This window comes from Crotalus tigris, unplaced genomic scaffold (genome assembly GCF_016545835.1).
Source record: "Crotalus tigris isolate CLP2741 ecotype Arizona unplaced genomic scaffold, ASM1654583v1 scf7180000023712.884563, whole genome shotgun sequence".
NCBI classification, from domain to species: Eukaryota; Metazoa; Chordata; class Lepidosauria; order Squamata; family Viperidae; genus Crotalus; species Crotalus tigris.
In genome coordinates this window covers 35,062-48,653 of record NW_024100134.1, presented here as the reverse complement: position 1 = coordinate 48,653, position 13,592 = coordinate 35,062, and the positions used below count along the sequence as shown (strand labels likewise).

Sequence of the window (13,592 nt, the reverse complement as noted above, 5' to 3'; positions counted from 1 at the left end):
CTGAAGTTCTATATAGCAGAATTGTGAACATCTAAGATAGCTTAGAAGACATTCCCCTATTTAAAAGAATCTCTAGTCTGGTCGTTACCATGTTGGAAAACTACAGGAACTTTCTGGAGTATTTTTAGAAACAGGGAAAGCACAGAAGGGAATCGGTAAAAGGTTTTAACCAAACTATACCAGAACATCTGGAAAACAACATAGTTACCGTTGGAAGAGGTCAGTCTATGTACCAATAAAAAGGAGTTTTAAGAGAGCGTGCAAACTATCACACAGTAACCTTAATTTCACACACTACCAAAAATGCTTTGGATCATCTAATGGGGATTAAATCCCTGCATGGAGAAAAGAAATCACAGATATATAAAATGGCTTTGGAAAAGGCCAAGCAACCAGCCATCAAAATTTACACTGAAAATACTGAATTACTAGATAGTTTCTAGTTAGTGCAATACATCTAACGAAGGAAGCTGTGAATCATATAAAGTGAGCTGTAGCTCAGAAAATCTTCTGCCTTTCAACAAAATATGTTAGTTTGAAAATTATGCCCTCTAATTTCTCCTCAAGGCAGTGAGGAATTGACTATGTAACAGTAACTCAATAAAGAACTAGGACTTTTCTGGATTTCTTCCAAGGTTAGAAATGTGAAGCGTTTTGGAAATCAAACTTATGTTTTATTATAGATTCAAGTAGCTACTAATTGGCGTTGCCATTATGACTGCACAAGGGGAGCTTCTTCTAAAACTCTTAACCAGGCTTCTACCAAAGACACCAGAGAAGAGATGTCTGCTTTTTCTCTTCGGTCTGGTGATTTAAGGCACTGGGCTAGAAAGTGGGAGATGGTAAGTTCTAGTCATGCCTTAGGCATGAAAGCCTGGCTAGGTGACTTTGGACCAATCACCAAGAGACGGTGAGTTCTAGTCTCGCTTTAGCCATTAAAGCCAGCTGGGTGACTCTGGGCCAATCATAAGGAGATGGAGAGTTCTAGTACCGCCTTAGCTATGAAAGCCAGCTGGGTGACTCTGGGCCAATCACCAGGAGATAGTAAGTTCTAGACCTGCCTTAGTCATGAAACCCAGCTGGGTGACTTTGGGCCAATCACCAGGAGAAGGTGAGTTCTAGTCCCACCTCAGTCATGAAAGCCGGCTGGGTGACTTTGGGCCAGTCACCAGGAGACGGTGAGTTCTAGTCCTGACTCAGGCATAAAAGCCAACTGTGGTGACTTTGGGCCAATCACCAGGAGATGGGGAGTTCTAGACCTGCCTTAGGCATAAAAGGCAGAAGTGGTGACTTTGGGCCAATCACCAGGAGATGGGGAGTTCTAGTCCCGCCTTAGGCATGAAAGCCGGGTGGGTGAGTTTGGGCCAATCATAAGGAGATGGAGAGTTCTAGTACTGCCTTAGCTATGAAAGCCAGCTGGGTGACTCTGGGCCAATCATCAAGAGACGCTGAGTTCTAGTCCTGCTTGAGGCATGAAAGCTGGCTGGGTGACACAAGTCCGGGGGTCTGCAACCTTGGCTCTTTCATGACTCGTGGACTTCAACTCCCAGAATTCCTCAGCCAGCATGGCTCAGCATGTTAACCTCTCCCTTTCTCCTCAGCATGGCTGGCTCAGGAATTCTGGGAGTTGAAGTCCACCAGTCATAAAAGGGCCAAGGTTGCCTATCCCTTGCCTAGGCCAATCAGTCTCTCTCAGCCCAGACCAGCTCACAGAGTTGTTGCTTGGGGAAAATAGGAGGAGGAAGGTTTACTGGATATGTTCGCCATCTTGAGTGATTTGTAAAAATAATAAAGGCAGAATGCAAATAAGTAAATCCCACAGGACGAGTGAACCACCCCATGTCTTCTCCTACCTTAATTGCACCTATGAAGCCACAGACACTTATCTACATGGAATCTCAGATATTTTTTAAAAAATCCAACAAAATATTTGCTCATATGGTCTGTTCCACTGTCATCTTTTCACCTTTTTTTTGCTAAAATAAGGCAACCTCACTGCTCATTCAGGGAATTTAGACACAAAAAGTCTAAATTGGCCTAAACTCTCAATTGGCCTAAACTCTAAAATGGGAAATCTACACAACCACTTTGCCTGACAGAAGGAATAGTTCAGGACTTCTCAACCGTAGCAACGTTAAGATGAGCGGACTTCAACTCCCAGAATCCTGCATAGCTGGCTGGGGAATTCTGGGAGTTGAAGTCCACACATCTTAAAGCTGCTCAGGTTGAGAAACAGCGGACTACTTTGTTGGGCCTGAAACTGACCTTGGATCCAGCTTGACAATCCCACCAAATAACAAAAAAATAAATAAATAAAATAAATAAATAAAAATAAAATCTCGAGGTGGGATTAACAGATAAATCCGTCCAAACAATGAAATAGAAACCAGGATGGCTCTAACAGGTGCAAGGAAGTTATCTGTTATCTATTAACCATTTCCTTTACCACTTTCCTGCCCGGAGAAGACAAATGAAGACAGCGCCAACAATGATTCATTCATGGTACAATGGAGCCCCATTCCGATAAAAGGTTTATATTGCGCAAGTAAACAATTTAGAGATAGCCTGAGAATAAAACATAAATACGCGGCTCCCATGCTGAATCGAACACGTCCAGAAGATGAAAGGAAGAAGTGGAGGAAGAAGAAAACTTCACAGGAACATCCTGACCAGGTCTACAGTCTTGGTTCTTGGGATCCCAGATTTCAGTTGGGAGGGGCAAGATACCACTCGGTGTCACCACAAACAGGGCAGGAACTCAACCTGATGGGCAAAAGGCCAACAGCTATTCCGAGTCTCAAGATACGAAAGGCCTGGCTGGATCAAGACAGCTGCCCATGGAGGCCAACATCCTGTTTCCCAGAATGGACAGCCTGATGCCTCCAGGAAATACACATCCAGGACAGGAAGACAAAGGTTTCCTTCGGGCGTCAGCAATAGAGCTATATAATCTCTGAATATGGAGGCTCCATTCCTAACATCCACAAGCAATAGGAACTTGAAAACTGCCTTGATGGATCTGCTCTGGTAGAGGGGACATCCTATCCAGTATCCAGTTCCCATAAGCAGCTGACAATAAGTTTGGGTAAAGGCCAAGAATTATTTATCCATTTTCGATTTCTTTACCAAATGTATATCCCACGTGTTTCCAATTAAACTAGAATAGAATAGAATAGAATAGAATAGAATAGAATAGAATAGAATAGAATAGAATGATGGAATGAAGAATAGAATAAAATAGAATAGAATAATGAAAGAACGGAATAGAATAGAATACATAGAACAGAACAATGAAAGAATAGAATAGAATATTAGAATAGAATAGAACAGAATAGAATAGTATAGAATAATGAAAGAATGGAATAGAATAGAATATTAGAATAGAATAGAATAGAATAGAATAGAATAGAATAGAATAGAATAGAAGAGAAGAGAAGAGAAGAGAAGAGAAGAGAACAGAGCTGGAAGGGATCTTGGAGGTCTTCTAGTCCATCCCCCCGTTCAAGCAGGAGAACCTATACCATCTTAGACAGGTGAATGTCCAGTCTCCTCTTAAAAATCTCCAGTGATGGAGCATCCACAACTTCTGAAGGCAAGCTGTTCCACTGGTTAATTATCCTCACTGTCAGGAACTTTCTCCTTAATTCCAGGTTGCTTCTCTCTTTGATCAGTTTCCAACCATTGTTTCTCCTCCTTCCCTCTGGTGCTTTGGTGAACAACCTGCCCCCCTCTTCTTTGGGGCAGCCCCTCAAATACCGGAATACTGCTATCATGTCACCCCTGTTTCTTCTTTTCCTTAGACTAGCCAAATCCAAGTCCCACAGCTGTTCTTCGTATGTTTTAGTCTCCAGACCTTTGATCATCTTAGTTGTTCTTCTCTGGATTTTTTTCCAAACTCTCAACATCTACAGTATTCCAAGTGTGGTTTTACCAGGGTTTTATAACTAGTCCAATCGTCCCTTGGGTATCCTTGAATCTCTTAAACTAGAGCCTCCATTGAACTATCTATGTTGAGTTTTTCCAGTCAAATTGTTTTTCCCAGACCTGGGCAGAAATTCAAGTCCCAAGATTCAAGCTAACTTACACAGGCAATTCCATGGAACACAGTTCTCCAAGATTTTAAGCTGTCCTTGGATAGATCTCTTACTAAATGCTTACCCTGCATGGTCAAAGGGGAAACTCATTTGCTAGCTATAGGAGTTATTCTATTCTTTAAAACAGGGGTTCTCCAAACTGGGCAATTTTAAGACTTGTGGACTTCAACTCCCAGAATTCCTGAAACCAAACATGACTCTTTCAGCTATGACTCATTTCTGTCACAGCAGAAGATCACAAAAGGACAAGTTGGTTGGCGCTGACAAATTGGTCCAGAAATCCAGTTTGACAATCCCACTGAATAATAAAAAAACATCTCGGGGTGGGATTAACAGATAAATCAGTCCAAACGTGATTTACATGGCAAGTTGTCAAGTTTAGAGGGCCCTGCTTCAAAGGTCCAGGTAGTTCTTAGCAACAGAAATTCTGGTGCTTAAATTCTTAAATATGAGCCATTGTCAAAAAAAGCCAACACAATTCTAGGCTGCATTAATAGAGGGATAGAATCAAGATCACGTGAAGGGTTAACACCACTTTACAATGCCTTGGTAAGGCCACACTTGGAATACGGCATCCAGTTTTGGTCACCACGATGCAAAAAAGATGTTGAGATTCTGGAAAGAGTGCAGAGAAGAGAAACTGGACTGGAGGCTAAAACATATAAAGAACAGTTGATGGAATTGGGCATGTCTAGTTTAATGAAAAGAAGGACGAGGGGGGACATGACAGCAGTCTTCCAATATCTCAGGGGCTGCCCCAAAGAAGAGGGAGTCAAGCCATTCTCCAAAGCACCTGAAGGCAGGAGAAGAAACAACGGATGGAAACTCATCAAGGAGAGAAGCAGCCTAGAACTAAGGAGAAATTTCCTGACAATTACAACAATTAACCAGTGGAACAACCTGCCTCCAGAAGCGGTGAATGCTCCAACACTGGAAGTTTTTAAGAAGAAACTGGACAGCCATTTGTCAGAAATGGTGTAGGGTCTCCTGCCTGAGCAGGGGGTTGGACTAGAGGACCTCCGAGGTCCCTTCCAACTCTGTTATTCTATTCTATTCTATTCTACTCTACTCTACTCTACTCTACTCTACTCTACTCTACTCTACTCTACTCTACTCTACTCTACTCTACTCTACTCTATGCTATACTCTACTCTGCACTCTATTCTACACTCTAATCTACTCTATTCTTCTTTCTGTTTCTGTCTCTCTCCCTCTCTTTCTTCCTCTCCCTCTCTCTCTCTTTTCACAAATTAAAATTTCATACATTTGCTGAAGTGGATTTTAGTCCACAAAACGTATGCCAGAATTTTAAAAAAAAATCAGGTTTTACATGCTAAACACCTTGTTTAACCAACTTGAATCTACTGTTGTTATTATTATTATATCAACAATACACAAGGCACATTAGGACACACAGCAGACCCCTGCACTAGCAATCCAATATTTGAAAAGGAGAGGAAGTGGGGGGGAAAGAGTGTAACATTAAATGACAGAATATATATCAATTATTTGGTTAGAGAAAATCCTGCAGCCATTGTTATCCTTCTCCACAAATAGCAAAGGTAGAATAATGTATATAAATGGGAAATCCTGTATCTTTGAGCAATTCATAAATAGCCTTGGCTTAAGGTCTTTGAAGTAGAGTGATAATTCTCGAGCAAGTGGCTGAATTCAATCAAAGCTATCTAGAACTTTGGAGTCCTAGTGGACGATCACTTGACCATGAGCCAGCCATGTACAGCAGCAGCCAAAAAAGCTAATACAATCCTGGGTTGTATAAACAGAGGCATAGAATCCAAGATCACGCCAAGTATTAGTACCACTTTATAAAGCCCTAGTGAGGCCATACCTGGAACACTGCAACCAAATTTGGTCACCATATCACAAAAAAGATGTTGAGAGTTTGGAAAAAATCCAGAGAAGAGCAACAAAGATGATCAAAGGCCTGGAGGCTAAAACATACGAAGAACGGCTGCGGGACTTGGGTTTGGCCAGTCTAAAGAAAAGAAGAAATAGGGGAGACTTGATTGCAATGTTCCAATATCTGAGGGGCTGCCACAAAGAAGAGGGGTCAAGTTATTCTCCAAAGCGCCTGAAGGCAGGATGAGAAACAATAGTTGGAAACTGATCAAAGAGAGAAGCAACCTGGAATTAAGGAGAAACTTCCTGACAGTGAGGACAATTAACTAGTGGAACAGCTTACCCACAGAAACCGTCGGAGATTTTTAAGAAGAAACTAGACAATCACCTGTCTGAGATGGTGTAGGTTCTCCTGCTTGAGCAGGGGGCTGGACTAGAAGACCTCCAGGGTCCCTTCCAGCTCTATTCTATTCTATTCTATTCTATTCTATTCTATTCTACTCTACTCTACTCTACTCTACTCTACTCTACTCTACTCTACTCTATTCTATTCTAAATTGTTCCATTGTTCAATCACCCTATTTTGAAAACTGTCCAGGAATAACAATAAGAACAATGAATGGATCCAACTTCTCTTTGCGTCCGTCTTTTTTTAAAATTGTCTTTCATGCTTCCTTGCAAAAACAGCCATCTTTATTTACAGGAAGATGCTTAACATCCATCTTTGACCGGCAAGCAGTACGACTATGAGGTAATCACCTCAAACATGCTAACAAAGCGGCCGATAAAATAAAATATGAGAGCAGACTCTCGATATCCATTTTATGGATGGCAAATTAATGTTTAATGGCATCTATTAAGAACATCGACGTTTCCTAAGCTAACTTCGATCTACGCCAATCTTCTTGCCAACTTGGACACAAGAACCCAACCTTCTACATCTACTTCTATTAGCTTTTTTATTCAGTTTTTCTAATTTTATCTTTTTCTTTTACTAGCACTTGTTTTTTTTAAAACTTCTTACTATATTGTAAGCCACCCTGAGTAACTGGATCAGTGAGACCAGTGGCACAGAACATTTTATAAATAAATCAGTAAGATGTAATTGGGTATGTCTAGTTTAATGAAGAGACGAGGGGGGATATGATAGCAGTCTTCCAATATCTCAGGGGCTGCCCCAAAGAAGAGGGAGTCAAGCTATTCTCCAAAGCACCTGAAGGCAGGACAAGAAGCAATGGGTGGAAACTAATCAAGGAGAGAAGCAACCTGGAACTAAGGAGAAACTTCCAGACAGTGGAAACCAGTGGAACAACTGCCTCCAGAATGTTCCAACACTGGAAATTTTTAAGAAGAGACTGGACAGCCATTTGTCTGAAATGGTATAGGGCTTCCTGCCTGAGCCGGGGGTTGGACTAGATGACCTCCAAGGTCCCTTCCAACTTTATTATTATTATTAGTAGTAGTAGTAGTAGTAAGTAAATAAGTAAATAAACAAATTAATTCATTTATTTATTTAAGATATCTGGCTTTCAATATCACCCACTATTCATGGTTGTCAAGCATTTAATGTTACCCAGCACTGCAAAGATTAAATTTTGCACATGCAGCCCTTAATGTCATTCAGCTGACTAATTATGAATGGATGGATGGACAGATCTATCTGTCTATCTATCTGTCTGTCTGTCTGTCTATCATCTATCTATCTCTGTCTTTCTGTCTCTATCTATATCTCTATCCCTCTCTCTATCTGCATATCTATATCTATCTGTCTATGTATCTATCTATCCATCCATATATCTATCTGTCTATCTCTTTTTCTCTCTATCTGTCTGTCTCTCTCTGTATCTCTGTCTGTCTGTCTATCTATCTATCTATCTATCTATCTATCTATCTATCTGTCTGTCTGTCTGTCTGTCTTTATCTCTCTATCTCTCTATCTTTCTTTCTCACTATCTGTCTCTCTATCTATATCTACTGTCTATATCTGTCACTCTGTATATCTACTGCAAGGAGAAAATTCCTAATAGTGAGGACAATTAACCAGTGGAACAGCTTGCCTCCAGAAATTGTAGGTGGATTTTAAGAAAAGACTGGGCAGCCACCTGTCTGAAATGGAATCTCCTGCTTGGACTAGAACAGTGTTTTCCAAACTTGACAATTTTAAGGCATGTGGACTTCAACTCCCAGAATTCCACAGCCAGCGTTGCTGGCTGTGGAATTCTGGGAGTTGAAGTCCTCATGCCTTAAAATTGTCAAGTTTGGGAAACACTGGACTAGAAGATCTCCAAGGTCCCTTCCAGCTTTATTCTGATTGATATTGACATGTAAAATTGTAAAATGTGTATGTGCTGTGTGTATTACCTGTACTTAAGACAAAGTTTTGGTCTCTGGTCTTGGTTGATGTGGAGACCCTTAATTGTCTTAGTCCGGGTTTTCTTTGGGTTAGTATGTTTTTGAACTGCTGTCATTGTTTTGTATTTGTGTCGGTAAGCTGCCCAGAATCTATAGGAATGGGAGGCGGTCATCAATTTAAACAAGCAAACAAACAAATCTTCCGCGTCTGTTTTCAAAAGGGAGGCTTACCATGGAGAGGGGACCCAGACGGGCTGCTGGAAAGCCCTGGCACGGGACTGCAGCGCCCTCCTTGTTTGGTGGTCAGCTCTTGCTCGATCTCCTCCAGCCCGGCACTCTTCTGGAAGCGACTCATGCGGTTGACCACCCGGGGTGACATGTGAGTCCGAACGCAGGGCTGCCCTCCGTAGGGATTGATGGGGAAGACGTGGGAAGTGCCCCGGAGGGTGCTGACGGCCACCCAGCGGCAGTCGTGGCTGAAGGCGATGTCTTGCACCTGGAGAGGGAACAGGGGTGGGACGTCAAAGGGTGCAGCTACAAAGGCAAAGGCACATCAAGAAAGCAGAATCGCTGTAGCCCAGGGTTGAAATGAGGGGTCCTTGGGGCTCTCTGAGCTTGGCTGTTGCAGACGTTTCATGACCCAACTAGGTAACATCAGTGCTAGAAGGGAGGGGGTTTGTGGAGGAGGAGGAGGAGGAGGAGGAGGAGGACAATTGTGGGGTCCTTGGGGCTCTCTGAGTTTGTTTTCTTGCAGACGTTTCATTACCCAACTAGGTAACATCAGTGCTAGAAGGCAGGGGGTTTGTGAAGTGGAAAAGGAGGAGGAGGAGGAGGAGGAGGAGGAGGAGGAGGAGGAGGAGGAGGAGGAGGAGGAGGAGGAGGAGGAGGAGGAGGAGGAGGAGAAGAAGAAGAAGAAGAAGAAGAAGAAGAAGAAGCAGAAGAAGAAGAAGAAGAAGAAGAAGAAGAAGAAGAAGAAGAAGAAGAAGAAGAAGAAGAAGAAGAAGAAGAAGAAGAAGAAGGAAGAAGAAGAGAAGAAGAAGAAGAAGAAGAAGAAGAAGAAGAAGAAGAAGAAGAAGAAGAAGAAGAAGAAGAAGAAGAAGAAGAAGAAGAAGAAGAAGAAGAAGAGAAGAAACAAACAACTGTGGAGTCCTGGGTGCTCTCTGAGCTTGGTGGTTTTCTTGCAGACGTTTCATGAGCCAACTAGGTAACATCATCAGTGCTGGGAGGGAAGGGGTTTTGTGGAGAGAAGGAGGACAACCGTGGGGTCCTTGGAGCTCTCTGAGCTTGTTTTCTTGCAGATGTTTCATTACCCAACTAGGTAACATCAGTGCTAGAAGGCAGGGGGTTTGTGAGGAGGAGGAGGAGGAGGAGGAGGAGGAGGAGGAGGAGGAGGAGGACGACGACAACGACAACAACAACGACAACTGTGGAGTCCTTGGTGCTCTCTGAGCTTGGTGGTTTTCTTGCAGACGTTTCATTACCCAACTAGGTAACATCATCAGTGCTAGAATCCACTCCACATCAGCGCACCCACTTCCTCGCTAGCCTGCTTCTCACAAAACGTTTCTGCAGGTTACAAGGAGTCCTCGACTTACAACCACAAATGGGACTGGAATTTCTGTTGCTAAGCAAGGCGGTAGTTGTTAAATGAGCCATGCCCAATTTCAGGATCTTTTTTTTTTTGCCATGTTTGCTAGGCGAATGACAGCAGTTGTTAAGTGAATCATTCAGCCGTTAAGCCAGGGATCCCCAACCTTGGCAACTATAAGACCTGTGGATTTCAGCTCCCAGAATTCCTCAGCCAGCGTGCCTCACTAAGGAATTCTGGGAGATGAAGTCCACAAGTCCTAAAGTGGCCAAGTTTGAAGACCCCAGCCCTAAACAATGATCTTCCCAGCCAACACCTCCCCCCCCCATGTCCACGTAGCTCCTGTCAACAAGTTCTCTTTGTTCTGGGAACCGTCTTGCTATCTTCTTCACACCTGCTAAAATGTCCTTGAAAGGTTTTCATGCTGCCCACTTTCAGCAAGCTTCTGTAGAACTGGAGAGGTTTCGTTTCTCTAACTAACCCATTCAAAAAAGAACTTCTCTCTCTCCCCCCCCCCCTTATTCTAATGGCAAGATGAAGACAGAGAGGCGCATAGCTGCCAGATTTTCCCTCCCGACAATAAATCCTTGTGAAAGTTATCCTTGAACATGTGGAGCCAATGGCTGCTGAAATTTCCAAAGTCAGACTGGAGTTATTTATTTATTTATTTATTTATTTATTTTATTTATTTATTTATTTATTTATGAGACTTATATACCGCTTTAAGTGCAAGCACTCTCTAAGCGGTGTACACCAGTAAGCAATGTATATATATATTTACATTGCCCCCAACAATCTGGGTCCTCATTTTACCTACCCCGGAAGGATGGAAGGCTGAGTCAACCTTGAGCCGGTGAGATTTGAACCGCTGACCTGCTGAAGACAGTCAGCTAAAGTGGCCTGCAGTACTGCACCCTAACTGCTGTGCCACCTCGGTTAAGAGTATTGGTGCAAGAATACAGCACCAATACTCTTACTCCTTATTCCTGGGTAGAAAAATACAGGGGTGGGAGGAACAAGGATCTTTTTTTTTTTAATTAATTAAGAGCAGAAGGGGGTCAAAAGTTAGGGTTTAAACTCTGGGGTCAAAAGTTTTATTAACGCAAGGCCAGGTTTGCGGGGGAATTTTAATTCCGACTGCAGCAACCGGATAGCTTTAGAAGGGCTTAAAAATGCTTTCCAGCTCAATCAAGAGCTAAACTCAATAAAGCACATGGTTGTCGCAGCAACACAAATTGCCGCAAACACACACACACACACACACACACACACACACACACACACAGAGGGGGAAAAACAACCCACAGGAGCCTGCTGTAATTTTTTAATTGAATTTGGCTCCGGTGCTGGTTTTTACAGCAGGCCAGCTCCAGTATTAGCTTGCTTGCTCGTTTTTTCATCCTGAGAAAACATGAAAAATGAGAGGTAAACAATCGTCAGCCAAACCAACCGACCTCTCCCCAAAGTTTTGGATGTGGTCAGAAATTAAACAGGAGGGGAGCTTCCCTCTTCGCAAAAGGAAGAAGGCCTTTGAACTGGGTTTTTGGGTTGTTGTTTTTTTTTCCCCTGAATGAAGTTGCACAAAAACGTGCAGATCGCTCCCAGCCAACTGTCTGGAAAAAAAATAATAATGAAGGTTTCTAGAGGTCCCAATCTGGGAAGCCATAACTTGGCTTGGAAAATGTGGCATTCGGAAAATAGCGAAGGGATGATGAAGTCTTAAGTCTCCCTCCGTGAACCCACATATGCTGCTGGATCCAGGGCCTGTCTGACTCAAACAATGAAAGGCATCAGTATCCTGAAAGCACTGGGTGATACTAGACATTGACTCCATCTCCACTCTGGAAAGAGGGCAGAGTAGAGCAACAAAGATGATTAGGGGGACTGAAGGCTAAAACATACAAGGAACGGCTGCTAGAATTGGGTAGGTCTAGTTTAATGAAGAGGAGGACAAGGGGGACATGATAGCAGTCTTCCAATATCTCAGGGGCTGCCCCAAAGAAGAGGGAGTCAAGCTATTCTCCAAAACGCCTGAAGGCAGGACAAGAAGCAACGGATGGAGACTAATCCAAGAGAGAAGCGACTTAGAAATAAGGAAAAATTTCCCGACAGGATCAAACTCCTGGCTGTAGGAAGAGTCAGCCTGCAATACTGCATGCTAACCACCAGGGCTCCCAAAGGCACAATACTGGAACTATCCGTTCATGTAGAACAGACATGTCAAACACAAGGCCCGGGGGCCAGATGCAGCCCGCGAAGTGGTTTCATGTGGCCCGCGAAGCCATCCTGGAAACAGTAAAGGAACGGCCCCCACTGCTTTGGCCCTGGCCCAGCCCAGCTGGGAGCCAATGTACAATTTTGTGGTGGCCATCTATTCAGTCTTAGCTCCACAAGGCTGTCTGGAAACAGTGAGGAACCAGCCCCTGCTGCTTTGGCCCAGTCCCCTGGGTGCATGCTGGGGAGGTGCCACCCTTTGTGAGGAATGAAGAAATGCACCATTGCCTGGAAGTGGCCAGCAAATGGCCCTCGCCTACTTCACATATCCGGCTTGATGGGCTCCAGCGGAGGGGTTTCAGCAGGCAGTGAGGCTCCTCCAGTGGACCATGCCTTGGCACTTACCCCAGTCCCATCCCCTTCTGCCAGAGACCCTCAGATCTGTCCCACTCCTGCTCAGGCCCCCACAGGCACCCTTGACGCGAACGATGTAGAGCTGGCCAGGCCCACCTATTGGGCATGGCCATGCCCACCTATTGGTGGGCATGCCCACCAATTGGCCATGCCCACCTATTGGCCATGCCCACCTATTGGCCACACCCACTCCATCCACATCCATGCCCACCTATTGGCCACATCCACTCCATCCACATCCACCCAGTAGGCCACACCCACCCTGGCCACACCCACCCACCCACCCCGAGGATAACCGCAATGCTGATGCAGCCCTCAATTAAATTGACTTTGACACCCCTGATGTAGAAGGACAGGAAGAGACTGGGGGCCGAGTCAAGAGACGAATCAGCCTGGAGTCGTTATGTTCCCACAAATGGTCTAAATCAGTGGCCCCCTTTTGGACACCAGGGACCAGTTCTGTGGAGAGAGGTTTTTCCACGGACGGGAGGAGGCGTGATTTTGTGTGCTGCCTGTATCCCACGGATGGGGCTTCTCTTGTTTGCGCATAGACGGGGGTTCATGGATCAGGGGTTGGGGACCCCTGGCCTTAGTTCAACTCCACTTCAATTCCGTTGACTCTTATCTAGCACCAATTTGGTGCTGACCATTAGTTGACTAGATTCTTGTGTACAAGGAGTCCTTGACCTACAACCATTTGTTTAGAGACCATTTGAACAGCAATAGAAGGTCGACTTACATGTAGCCCCATAGCGCTTTACAGCACAATCTGAGCGCTTGACAAGGTCAGCCTATTTGCCCCCGACAATCTGAGTCCTCATTTTACCGACCTCGAAAGGACGAAAGAGTCAACCCTGCGCCGGTCAGGATCGAACTCCTGGCTATGGGCAGAGCCAGCCTGCAACGCTGCATTCACCAGGGCTGACAAGAAAACCAATGCAAAACACACACATCCAGATCAAAAGGGGCTAGGAAGGAAAAGCTGGAACCATAAAAGAAAAGAAAATCAACTCGCTCCACATTTGGCAATCCTGCAGGTCAAGGATACTGAATCTCTCTCTCCGTGTGAG

General features: G+C 44.2%; 1 protein-coding gene across 1 annotated transcript in view; it reads right to left on the bottom strand.

The window, feature by feature from the left end:
• Positions 1–13,592, bottom strand: part of BCAS3 (BCAS3 microtubule associated cell migration factor) — a 504,849-nt gene that overhangs the window by 464,612 nt on the left and 26,645 nt on the right. Inside the window, exon 2 of the mRNA XM_039320837.1 lies at positions 8,538–8,802. Coding sequence (XP_039176771.1) covers positions 8,538–8,802 — 265 coding nt within the window. The remainder of the gene's footprint in view (positions 1–8,537; positions 8,803–13,592) is intronic.